Source organism: Myotis brandtii, unplaced genomic scaffold (assembly GCF_000412655.1).
Source record: "Myotis brandtii unplaced genomic scaffold, ASM41265v1 scaffold1044, whole genome shotgun sequence".
Classification (NCBI taxonomy): domain Eukaryota; kingdom Metazoa; phylum Chordata; class Mammalia; order Chiroptera; family Vespertilionidae; genus Myotis; species Myotis brandtii.
In genome coordinates, this window is record NW_005353514.1 from 402,564 (window position 1) to 416,488 (window position 13,925).

General features: G+C 36.8%; 1 protein-coding gene across 6 annotated transcripts in view; it reads right to left on the minus strand.

Moving 5' to 3' along the window:
- Nucleotides 1-2,249: 2,249 nt before the first annotated feature.
- FRS2 (fibroblast growth factor receptor substrate 2) overlaps nucleotides 2,250-13,925 on the minus strand; it is a 109,993-nt gene continuing 98,317 nt past the window's right edge. For all 6 annotated transcript variants that reach the window (XM_014538771.1, XM_014538774.1, XM_014538783.1 and 3 more), the window contains 5 exons: nucleotides 12,403-12,495; nucleotides 11,258-11,444; nucleotides 10,320-10,478; nucleotides 9,306-9,469; nucleotides 2,250-7,356 (listed from right to left, as the gene is read on the minus strand). In XM_014538771.1, coding sequence (XP_014394257.1) covers nucleotides 6,406-7,356; nucleotides 9,306-9,469; nucleotides 10,320-10,478; nucleotides 11,258-11,444; nucleotides 12,403-12,468 — 1,527 coding nt within the window. In that variant the 5' untranslated portion in view covers nucleotides 12,469-12,495 and the 3' untranslated portion in view covers nucleotides 2,250-6,405. The remainder of the gene's footprint in view (nucleotides 7,357-9,305; nucleotides 9,470-10,319; nucleotides 10,479-11,257; nucleotides 11,445-12,402; nucleotides 12,496-13,925) is intronic.

Below are 13,925 nucleotides of genomic sequence, written 5' to 3' on the forward strand. Positions count from 1 at the left end.
CGCTGCGCCCCAGGGTTTGCCGCAGTAACGGAGTTCCTGCTGGCAAGTTTTTTCTTAAACTTAATCTTTAAAAATTTGACTGAAAGTACCACGTATACATATTAAAGTGTTATATACTAATAATGAACAACCTAATTCACCAACCTCACTTCCTCTCCCCAGAGGCCACCACCCTCAACTTTGTCAACTTTGTTTCGGGGGGGGGGGGGGGGGGGGGAGTGTCCTAAATAAAATTGTTATTGCTATTTTAATTTTAATATTACTTACTGAGCATTAGGGAGGAAGACTTAGGTTCCTGTACTGAATTTTAAAATGCCGTTTTTAATTGGGCGTTGACTGTCCAGGACGAGGCTCTCTGAACGCGGCGGAGACATTAGCTTTGGGGCAGGAGGTTTTGCATTTCCCTCGTCCCCCCTTCCCCTTCTAGAGATGACTGATATATACCCGCGATGTCTTGGTAGAAATCAAGAGCAATCCCAAACATTTCAGTTATCAAAAAGTTTTCTACTTTCTCTAAATGGGCCCTTAAAAAAAATCGTTTTCTATCTACTGATACCCTTTTCTCCCTTTGATTAACCAAACAATGAGCAAGCTCTTGGATTCTTGGCGGTTATCATCAACAGATATGTTCCATTTTTAACTGATTCTACCCAGTTAGTTTACACCAGGGATTGACAAACTATGGGGAGCCAAATCCCTCCTGCCTACCACCTGTTTTTTGTATGACAAGAGTAAAGAATGATTTTTACATTTTTAAATGGTTGAAAAAAAGTTGATTCTTTCGTGATACATTAAAATTATATGCAACATATTTTGGTGACCATACTTGGTTGGAACACGAGCGTACTCATTCATTTTTTCATCCTGTGCAATGCAATGGTTATACAGTGGCAGAGCCGAGTAATTGTGACTGACTGTATCACCCATAAAGACTAACGTATTTATGGTCTTATCCTTTATAGAAAAAGTTTGCTGACCCTGGTTTACACTATTCCCAAGGCCTATCATGAAAAGGGGTGTTCAGACTGGATATCAACTTGTCCCACTTATTTATGCATTCATTGGTTGATTCTTGTATGTGCCCTGACCAGGCATCAAATCCAAAATCTTGGTGTATCTGGACAACACTCATTACTAGCATAGCACCTAGTTCATGTTCATTTATTACATAAAAACATGTGAATAGCTATTGTCTAAGGAATTCAAAGAAAAAATACATAAATAATGCAAAGTTCTTAACTTCTGAGAACAAATACCTACATTTCCCAAGATTTGGTTTCTGCCACATTTTTACCAATTATGTGTTCCATGGTGTCTGGCACATATAAGCACCCAATCGTGTGTGGACTTGTCTTTCCCCCTCATTGTTTAAATGATTTCCATCTGGAGTGTATCCAAACGGGCTTTGCAGTGTCACTCAGTGACTAAAAACAGGTTTGGAGACGCAGAGCTGAGAACTACTAGTTTGAATGATCACACATTTAAAACTGTGAGTATGTCAAATACTTAAAATTTCATTTCACTTTGATGAAACATAAACCTTAACCCATTATATGTTCACTTTGAAATGGAGGCCGTGATATGAGACAAAGAAATAAAACCTCTTATCATAGTTTCAAGAAATGTGTGAAAAATACAGTAAAACTATAAGTAGGTATCCAAGCTTTTATTGGGGCTTTATTGCAATCTACTTTCATCAATAAGAGGAAAGTAACCATAAGAACTTTAACCAGACTTCATTCAACAAAGCAGTTTTTCATGAATGCTTAAGGTCAGTGTATAGTCAGCTCAGCTTCCAGTATCAACTTGAGTAACTCATCATGGAAATTTAGGCCAGAATGACAACAGTAAGCCATCACAAGATCCTAAATCCTCTAAGATTAAACCATATTTTACATATAATTTTGGGACAGTATACTAATACTCTATAATAAGTAAAGATTTAAAAAAAAGATTTTAAAAATGTGTTGCTTAGCCCTTGTTGAACTAAATTCAATTATTAGCATATTCTTTAAGTACTGCAGTTACTAAAGGTTTGATTGTACTTCAAGAACTCTGACTTTTCCAAAGATTAAAAAATTAGTTATTTGTTATGACAAAAATTAAACTTAAAAGCACATTCACACTTGTCCTTAAAAGCATGTTTACATCATACGAGATAACTTCTCATGCCTGGAGACATGGTTCATATGGCAAAAACTAGAGGGTAATTCTCCCATCTCCACATCCTCCAAAAAGCCACACTCGGCCTCAGTGTAAAAGTTATATTTTATTGCCATGCTACAAAATGTATGAAGTTGGCACTGATAGGGAGAAACAGAGAACAAAGGGTGGGGAGGAAGAGAGAGCAAAAGATGTTGTTACATATACAGCAAGGTTTTAATCAACAGTGGTAAATTTTGCCAATATTAAAAATGCAAACCAAATTTAAAATGCTGTTATGAAACAGCATTAAAATACAATTTATGCATAGTACAGTATCACTTATGTCTTTTATTAGAGAAATGTGGAATGTTTATAAAAGAAATTAACCATAGGGGGTAAAATTCATATTTCATATACAATTTGGCAATGGTAGTCCCACTGTTAGACAATTTTATATAAAAGAAAAAAATTAAAAATCTAATAAGCTACCTTTATACAAAGTTGCTATATTTATGCCTTTATGTAGGAAAAAAACATTTATAATGCAAATTAGGACATACAATAATCTTACAATATTATACAATGTAATGAAAATAAAAACATAACACAAAATTTGTCCTTTATAAAATGTATATTTTGCATTTACTAATGCAAATGTGGCACACCGGTGACTACTGTACTATTAATACCAGTCCATCATAGAATTGCAATCATAATGATGCTACAAAAGAATTGTGTTATACCCCCAAAAACTGAGAAAGTAGATATGGGGAATAGGGATATAAAGAACAGGAAAGATAGATATGGTGCTGGTTTGGGCAGAGTATATTGTGGTATGTCATAAAATAGTTGTTCATTTTTCAAGCCAAAAACATTTTGTATACATTCTGGAATTTCGTACCAATGCCTTTATTCAAATTTGGCAAACATCAGGGAAAAGGTAATTAGTACCATATACCTCACATATCAGAAATATGAATGAGATGCCAATACATCAGTTACTTCTGAATGTTGTCTCTGATGGTATGTCTATTTCAAGGATAAATATATGTATATGTGTTCATATACATATATATTTACACATACATACTACACATTGCACAAAACACTTGGGCATTAGGGGTTAGGAACAGCACAGGGGGAAGTGGGAAGTACTTTTTAGCTTGTTAAAACTTTTACCTTGAGGCAAAAATATGGTGGCACATTATTGAGAAATTATGAAAACATAAGGCCCCTGTCCCATTTTTAATAGAACATTATTGAGGTACATTTTTATAATATTGTGCCACAGATTTCTTTGGGGGTGGGGGTGATAAACACTAGCTTGACTTATAACATTGAATTGTGGGGTTAACATCAATAACTATAAAAACAAAGATTGCTTGGCAAATTTTCTTAAGTCCCAAATGTGACCTATTCTGGATATACTGGGAAGTGAAAAGTTTTTTGCTGAATCTTCTAAAGTGCATATCTCATCACTCCACAGCAGCAGTAAATAAAAGGAACTATTTGCCAATCTTCCTGGAGGGAGAGAAGGCACCATAATTTCATTTTTAAAGAAAGATGAAACTGGGAAGTAAAACGCACTAAGAAAAAACACAGTCAATATCCATATCTGTTTCCAACCCTGGTCTGGGATAAAAACTGTTATGATCTATAATGATAAAAGAGGATTCTATTTAGGAAAATATATGAATAATGATTATATTTCCAAAATTGAAAAGTAGGATCACATAGTCTAGCAACAGAACAGAATATCTAAAATTAGGTCTGTCTCAGAAAATCTGAAACATATGGCCACAATTATATCCCAATAAAATGTCTCATTCTAAAATGCACCTAGTAATAGGTACATTCTTCCAGGATAGAGATTATTAATGCCCATTACTAGACTACTGCAAAGGACAAGGAGTGTTCTACATTACTTTTTATTAAATGGGAACAGGTGATTTCCAGAGACGTCTAGAAATTAACACCAGTTGTATGTGTACATCTTCCTAATACTCATAGTACCTAAAATCAAATTCTTAGCAGACAAATTGGTCCCATTTTCATTTTTAAAGCACACAGTATTTAAAGCATAAACTGCAATGATTACATTGGAGTGACCTAAAAAATATAAAAACTAATTAGAATCTGGAAGGAAAAATGAAAAGGATGAGAAAAAAAAAATAAAGTATCCAACCTCCAAAATGAATAAATAGGTCAGCCCTTCCATTTGGAGGTTAATGTTCTGTCTTGACTGCTTATTTCAGAGAAAACCATGTGTACTAATTCCATCACAATTCTTATTCCACATTACAAAAATCACATAAATTTGGCACGATTAGCAAACTACTCAGAAGAAAACATAAATGCAACAATATATTAAAAATGGAAACTGCACACCTATACCACTGCTCTCTTTTTAGAGAACAGTGAACACTTTAGTAAGCACCAAGTTCACAGAAAAAAAGAAAAGAGATTCTGCTATGCACATAAACCAATGGCACTGAAAATAATAGACACCTTTAATAATTTATTTTCTTTATAATGGTCCCATTCTAATAGTTTTCCTAGTCCATTCACTGTCCTATAATTGTTTTTTTATTGAACAGGTTGGATGCTATATGACTGAAACTTTTTCATGCTAACTTAACCTTAGTTACATCTGTTAGATACAGATCATAATCTCAAACTTCCTCATATTAGAGAAAACGGTAAAATATTTTGCAAGGTTACCTAACCTTCTTTTCACTCTACCTTCTCTTGTCTTCTCTAGTGTTTGGGAAATGGGAACACTCTTGATTTCCAAGAGTTGGACATATGACCTCTCGTCAGTTTATAGAAGCTTCAATTCATTTTAAATCCTAAATTATGACAATCTCATTGCTACACGACTTCCACTGTACTTGCTATGCTGGCAATAACCTTAACATTCCATTGAAATCAGGGATAATCAAAGATCCAGCTACGAGTGAAAGGACAGCAGAGCTGAGGAGCACTGCAGTGGGCAAAGTATAACTGCAGCCGTGTGACTTGAGGGAATCACTGCTAAAGTGCTGGGGAGAGTGCCCAAGAGAAAACACAGTACCTTTCGGGAACTTTGCATGTTAAAAGTAACTTCCTTTTTTTTCTCAGCTGCTAAAGAGATCACCTATGGACACAAGTAAAATTTAAAACTGAGAGAATGTTTTTATCAACAACTTGAAAAGTAAACAGCATATAAATAAATACTGGACAAGGGCAACCCTGTTATAGAATAACAGTAAGTTCTAAATGAACCTTCAAAACCACAATTTGACAAAAATGCAAACTAAACAACAATAAACACATAATCCAATTTGAAAACTATATACAAACTCAAACATTTTAAATTGAAAAAGACATTAAGCAACAAAATACAACATCCCAAACACCAAAGGAGAAAAACTGAAGGTAAGTGGCAACCTAACGGCACAAATGCCTCCAGAATAAAGTTATTGTTAATAATCCATAGGAGAGACACTTTCAAAATATCATGGTTCAGATTTTCAAATGCTTTTGGATAAAGTGACCTGAGACTGATTCTTGAGCCTATGTAATTCTGATTAAGATATCTGGGCATGCCCTTCCAATGACATCATGAGATGAATAAACAGAAAGTATTGTCTCCTTCCCTGCCTTTCAACACACCAACAGCAAACCATATTCACGGACACAGGACTCTTTCTAGTAAGATGAAGGCAAAGGAGCTGACTGGTATATAAGGAGTGTGGTACTTCTATTTCTTTTACATATGGTTTGGCTCAAGTCAAAAAGCCTACAATTAATGAAATAAAGGATTCTTCATGTTACATGCTGAACACCACATACCATGAACAGTGAATCTACAAATATTACTTTCAAAGCCTAGAGTTATCTGTTAGCAATGCACATTATCAAGAGGCTTTATAAAATGTTGGAAATGCCAACCATGACTTAGGCATGAATGATATGCATAAGTCCAGAATATTGATAAAAATCAACCAGCATGTCACTCACTTCAACTCTCATTTTAAATAGGCACTGTGAAAATGGGAGTGCTGCTGTACAGTAATGAGTAGTATATAATGAAATTAGTGTTCTTTAATGAGTACCTGCTCTACATTAATTCCCTTTAGTTAAAGAAGCACATGAAATATTAAAAAAAAATTTATCAGTCTATAAAAGGAGTTAGTGTTTAGAAATGAAAATGAAGTACTTGCATCTTCATTTTTTTTTAAGTTCATAAAGGTGCAAACAATGTAATGCTTTCCAGGCTCACATAGGCAAATCAGTACTATTATGTCTAGTTTTCCTAGATGTACCATCATCTCGTGGTAGTGCTTTCTGCAAATTTGACATAGCAGCAGTTTTCTCGATGTCTATCACAGCATACAGCTCTGTGCGCCTGGTAGGGGTCTGTGGAAGAGGAGTTGTAGGCGTTTTTGGAGTCTGAGGGTTGTCGGAGTCACTGCCACCTTCCAAGTCAACCTGTATGTAATTGAGCTGCCTATGTTCTAAACTTGGGCGTCTGATATCAAAGTTAAAGACTGTCGGTATACAATCCCGACGCCTTGAGTATTCTATTTTGTGAGCACTTGCTGGCACTGTTACATTCTCTGTATTTACATAGTTATGCATTGGATCTAGATTATTATGGTAGCCATTTAGAGATGGGGTCTTTGGTCCTAAATTGTCATCTTCATCCCTACTTAGTTTGCGGGCTTCCCAAACAGGAGGCAAAGATGGTAAATTTTCATAGTTTAATAATGCAGTTCTTCTCTGAGCTGAGTTGTTGATATTTTGGGTATCTGAGGTACTGGTGGATGTCAGACGACCTCTCCGGACCCCTGAGGCACTAGGGATAGATAACCCATTTATATTTTCATATACTAGCTTGTTAACAGAGGGTGCATCTCTTCGTTCATCACTGTCATATCCAGTGTCCCACTCTGTGTTATTTGCACCACTTCCGCTGACTTGATCTCTTCCAATTTTCTCCAGTTTCTCTTTTTCCATTAATTGCTTTTGAACAGGAGTTGGTCCTAAGACAAATCTAACTACTTCAGGTTCAAGAAGAATCTGAGGGTCCCTGTCCTCAATACTACTTGGTTCTTCTTTTGGAGTGTTGCTTTCAGCATTAGAAATCCTCGCCTCCAACGGGACATGCACAGCCGCGCAGTTTTTCCGCTCTTCTTGCACACCTGTAGTATTGACATAGGTATGTACCTAAAACAAGAAAGTGAATCAGTAACTTGCTTAAAACAATAAAAATACCCAGCCAGGGTGTGGCTCAGTGGTTGAGCATCTACTTATGAACCAGGAGGTCACGGTTTGATTCCGTCAGGGCACATGCCCGGGTTGCAGGCTCAATCCCCAACAGAGGGGGTTCAGGGGGCAGTCAATCAATGATTCTCTCTCATCACTGATGTTTCTGTCTCTCTCTCCCTTCTTCTCTGAAATCAATAAAAATATATTTTTAAAATGTCTGATCTTAGCAGTTAATTTTATTAACTTTCTGTCTAAAAAATACTTTTGCTTTGAAGCTTTTGCACCTGTTTTTTACTAATAAAAAGGGGTGTATAAATGTACTTTCCTAATTTGATAAAATAATAACTACTCTAACATGAAACATTATATTTGATAGTGAAACATGAAAAAAAAAGCATTCTATAAACAAAAAACATCAGGAACAAATAGGGATTAGCATTTTGATGGTGTCTAGAAATTTTCATGATTCATAAATAAGTATTAAAAAGGAAAGACAGTATTAGCCAGTGTAGCTCAGTGGTTGAGCATCAACCTATGAACATCAGGAGGTCACGGTTTGACTCCTGGTTAGGGCACATGCCCGGGTTGTGGACCTGAACCCCAGTGGGGTTGTGCAGGAGGCAGCCAATCAAAGATTCTCATCATTGATGTTTTTCTCTCTCCTGTAGGGAGCGGTTATAGGGTTAAGCCTCAGACTGACCTGTTGGCAAAGCCACAAACAAGTCCCAGCTTAGAGGGCACAGCCCTCTTAGCATAATTAGGCTTGACCTTATGACTCCCTAGATTATATCTGGGTAGCTAATAGGCTGAGGGAAGTGCAGCAAGTGCTGCCAAAACAAGTGAAAGTCAGAAGAACATTGTAACTATGGTGACCACTACCTTGTTTACCTCTGGCTATAAAATAAAGGCTCAGCTTGCCGTCTGGATCTCTCTCTGTGGCCTCAGCCAGGCACGGGAGATCCACCTAGACCCAGCTCATTCTCTCTGTCTTTTCTACATCCTTTGCTGCCCCACCTCAGGCTCACCGAACCCTTGGCTGAGCTGGCACACCACACTCTCCCTCTCCCTTTCTCTCTGAAATAAAAACATTATATTTTTTTAAAAAGGAAAAGACAAATTTATCATTATTTACAAATGATTTGACTATATAAAGAAATAAAACCTACTAGATTTAAGACTTCTGTAAAATGCATGGACATAAAATAAATACTACCTACTAAGAAATAATCACTAAAATGATAATGAAAAGCTCAATGGTATTTGGGGAGACAATATAAAAAACATTTAGTAGCCTCTACATAAAATTTGAAAACCTCAAAAATAAAATGCAAAATTGAGAGAAATGTAATTATAGTAAATGATGTAAGAACTCATGTACTGTGTAAAGAACACAAAGAAATGAATTTTAAAACAATAAAAACTTCTTAATGATAAATGACAATGTGATTTACAAAAGATAAATATATAACTAATTAATACATAGATAATGTTTAACCAGATACTTCATTCCTCAAATGAAAAACAGAATAATCAGGAATATTACATAGCTCTATAAAAACATCGACAACAAAATCTACCTTTCTGCTAGTAGTACACTAGCTATGAAAGCTGTAATATAAACAGTAGCATAAATTCTGAATTGACTGAAGGTTATTATAATGGGAACTGGCCACTGTTATGCCTGTCTTTATCTATAGATGCACCTCTCCTGTGAACCCACAAACTATTCTAATGCTAAGTTTCCTTCAACACCTGCACATATTTCAGCATATGTCAACAAATATATGATATTTCCTCTGATTCTTCACTATAAAAATCATATACAAACAGTGAAAGCTAAATTCAAACTGACTAAAATCTTCAACTCCACACAAGCCATTACCTGTTAGATAGTAGCACGTGCTTACCTGTTCCTCGGCCACAAGCAAAGGATGTGTGGATTCTTCTCCCACTGAAGGCAAGCGAGCACTTCCCACAGAAGGGTGCCTGCTTGAAGGGTGGGACGAAGCATCTCCAAATGAGGGATATCGGGGGTATCCATTAGGTAAGTTCTGAGCAGCAAACCCTGGAGCTGAGTTTTTGTTTATTTATTGGTTTAAGAAGAAAGCAGGATACAGAGGCAGGGGAGAGAAAATAAAAATGAATGAGAATCCAATCTACACTGACAGGTTTAAGGAAGGTGTTTCTGGCAAGATATAGCAGAAACCAGACTTACCATTATTTAGATACTGATAAGTATCCTATCCTATCTAATAAAGAGGGAATATGCTAATTACTGCCCTGCCCTCAAAGATGGCGGCGCCCACAGCCAATAAGGAGGGAATATGCTAATTACTGCCCCCCCCTCAAAGATGGCAATGACCACAGCCCCAAGATGGCGGCACCCAGTCCCCTCAGCACTGCCAGGGCGGCAGGTGTGCGGCTGCCTCTGGAGTCCCCCAGTCCCCTCAGCCCCCCAGCCGCTCAGGGTCGGCCTGAGGCTTGCGCTGCCGGCAGTGGCAGCAGCAGAGGTGTGATGGGGGCGTTGCCTTCCCCTGATTACCGGGTCGCCTCCTGCCCCTGAGGGCTACCAGACTGTGAGGGGGCAGGCCGGGCTAAGGGACCCCCCCCTCCAGTGCATGAATTTTCATGCACTGGGCCTCTAGTATGACTAATAAAAAGGAAAAGAGAGGCCTGGCCGGTGTTGCTCAGTGGTTGAGCATCAAACTCCATGTCAACATTCCATTCACATTTTAGATACTATGGAACAGTTAATGTCATTATATTTAAAATATTAAATACACTTATAATTATAGCTAATAGCTTTTTAAAACTGATAACCATTACTCTTACATTTCTAACATTTTATAGATTAAGTATCCACAGTCTATAGTTTATAAATGGCTGTTAATCAAAATACAAGAAGGAAAATGGGTACTTACTTGTAGGTGTTCGAGGTGTTCTGGGGACTTCCAATTCTGTCTGATGATTACTCCTTTCAACTACTGGCTCTTCCACCACATTTATACTGTTATTTTGCATTATCTCTTGTAACATGTTAAATAATTCTTCTGCACGGGCACACTTAAAGGCAAAGATTCCTACAAATATAAACCAGAAGGGAACAATGGTTACCACATCTTTTAAAAAGATACAGGAGCACCTGTCAAAGAATAAAATTGTAAAATAAGCATTCTGTGTACCAAATAACAAGAAAGGCCATTTAAATAAATGATAAATTATTGAAATTCCCTGTTTCAAAACATAAACCCAAAAGAAAGTTCACAGAATAATTTTCATTTGTCTAAGGGAGATGGCCCAAAATAAGGCAGATAAAAATAAGATTTGCACACTTGCTTCAGTTTGCTTTTTAACAGCAGGGGGAGCCCAACTCACCATTACCAAAGTGATCCTTTATCATATGACAGGCCCTGGCTCTGTTATCATGTTAAATCATTATAATAGTTGTAAGGCAAGGATTATTATTCACCTCTGATAGAGAAAACAGAGGTAATTTGTCCACGGCCTTTCAAATTGTAGGCAGCAAAATAATCAAAGTTGCACTGTTGGACTCCAAAATTTAGTTTCTTTCCCCAACAAGTTGTAACAGTAAAAACATAACCCTATTTTCTGGGCTGGGACTAATCATTTACAGAAAATCTTAAAGCTAATATGAGTCAAAATTCTGGACACAGAGAATGTGCTTACTAAATGCTTGCTAAATGACTAGTTTACTATATCTCTTTTCTTAATGAGGCACTTATTTAGGTAATTTTTTTAATCAGAAAATAAAATATTAAGTATTGTATATAGAATAACTGAAAGAATAGTATTTCAAATGTGACAAGGTTTGTAGAAAAAAGTTAAAGGCTCTACCTACCTTGTCCAGTTTGACACCGTCGACCACTTTCAAAAGAGAAGAGATTTGAATCATAGCCATAGCGTCGCAGGCAGAGGTAGTGCCATTTCACCGAGTCACGTTTGCGAGTGTATAAGATCAGTTCTGTCTCTGTAAGTTCCATTATGCCAGAACCTAACTCATTCCCATCATCATCCACATTAATGACCTAAAAGAGAAAGTTAATTAGTGCCAACTTAACGCTTTCACTTAACAGTCATACTCATATTTCACCGATTTGTCAGGAAAATACACTGTTGCTGATTGGTTCAGTTACTTACTCCTTTGTTAGTTTATTCACCAACCAATGTGTGTGTAGGACTATGTAGCAGTATAATACCTGGTTCATATCTGCCAAGGAACTCACATTCCTACTGGGGAAATAAGTTCATGTTAAGATAAGGCCTTGTACTACTGAGTTTCAGAAGAACAGATATTGCTTAGGGAGAATTTACTACACCCCTGGAACTAGACAGTGTTGTACATGTATTTTTCCCACTTAATCCTCATAAAACTCCTAAACTGAAGGTAATCGTGTAAAAATCAAACAAAGACTTAGTGACAATCCAAGATCACAAAGCTATGAAGCAATAGGGTTATGACCTATACCTAAGTTTGTACGATCCAGAGGCTATGATTTAGAGCAGACTGAGGGCAGACTACAAGAGACACAAAATAGCTGTGGATGAGTAAGGAATAGAGCATTTAGCTTCTAGGTAACAGAAAACCACAGACATTTCAGAATGATGAAAGAGTAATTTGATGTCAACTGCAGGAAGGATCACAGTGGTGACTCAAGGTAGAGTCTAGTTAAGAAATTATCCAGGCATGAATCAATGACTGGAGGTGGTGACAGGAGTAAAGAGGAATCCATAAAATGGTGTTTTAAAGAAAGTAATATCAGAACTGTGTGGCTAATTGAATACAGAGGACCAAAGGGAAAGTATAAGATGATTTCATATTGTCAGTGAAAAAATGTCATCGTCATTTGTTAAAATGAGAAAAGGCAGAGTGAACAAAAAGGGAAATAAAGGATCTGGAGATAAAAGTGAAAACGTAAGATACATTAAGTGAAAAAGAATATCCAAGTAGGCAATAAGAGAGATAATTCAAGCAGTTTTACTGACCTTAAACTTGTTCCGATGGTTATCTGGGACAGTGTCTTTATCTGGACAGCTACAACAGCTACCCATGGCTTCTTTCAGAAGACCATGTGAGCACTACATGAAAGATAATTAGAAAAAATTATTAGATATAGGATATAAAAATCATAAAATTAAAAATGGTTTTAGAAATCATTTAACACAGCCCTGAATTATTTTGATGAGGAAAATTAAGCCCAAGAAAGTATATGGCTAGAGGTAGATTTCATACAACTAGCTGGTGATTTTGCTCACTGACAATGATAATAATTTTGTGAGGTAGACGTTGCAGAAATCTCAAATTTCCAGTTTAATTTGCAAAGGTCTGCCTATTCTTAAATTATCTTAAAAAGCAAACCAATTTAACGTCTCATATGTAGCACTATTTAAATAAGTCACTCAAGGAATTAATCATTTATGGCTTACCAGGAATTTCATGTCCCTTTTTAATAAATTTACAAAGGATGCTAGACTTCTGACTTGGTTGGTATTTTTTATTACTCATTGTAGTATCTTTATGTACTCCACCAAACTAGAGTTCTTTGGTAAATCCAACACAAAACCAAATTTGGAATAGTTCACTAGGAAAGACAACTCAAAATTCAAGCAATAACCTAAAAAGAATATTGGCAAAACTGATAGAGTGTATCTATCTAAATTTTCCTTTCCACTGAAGGTTACAGATAAGAGGTTATAGGTGACATGAATTGTTCAAGAACACGCCAAATGAACAAAGGAAAAATCCAAAATGTCACTTACAAAGGAAAGAGAATGAATGTGACAATATTTGAAAAAAGCAACAAGAAGCTACAAAACATTAAAAACATAAATTTGATGAAAACTTGCTTAAAATTCTTTAGTGGCTCTTTACTACATTCAGGAAAAAATTCAGAGCTTATCAGTATGCCATGAGGTCCTTCCCAGTCTGGTCCCTGTCTACAGGTCTCAACTAAACTCTCCTCCTCTCTGCTTCAAGCCCTACCCAGGCATATTAAACAGCTTCCCCAGAGTATCTTGTTCTCTCACACCCCTCCATGCTGCACCTCTTCTGCTTCTTTTCTTTCTCAAGGTTCAACCCAGACTACTGTGTGTTCAGGAAGCTTTCTCTGACTCCACCCAACTGGGCGAATTATACTTCTTATGTAACGCCCTGCGCGCCCCCCCCCCCCCCAAGCACCCTGGGCTTCCCAGTATATCACAGCATCTTTCATAGTGTTTACTTAGTAGAAACTGTGGTAGATTGTCTGTTTACTTATCTACCTTCTTCCCTACATAAGGAGCTCCTTTCCAGCAGCAATGAACCTTATTCATTTTTGCATTGCCCATGCCTAACACAACACCTAGCACACAGTAAGTGCTCTAAGTCTCTTGTAAGCTGAATGAACTGTACTAAACAAAGGTAAAAGAATGTCTGACAGGCATAAATATTAAGAAGGTGAAAAGGCCCAGCTGGTGTGGCTCAGTGGTTGAGTGTCAACCTATGAACCTTCCTCTTTGAAATAAATTAA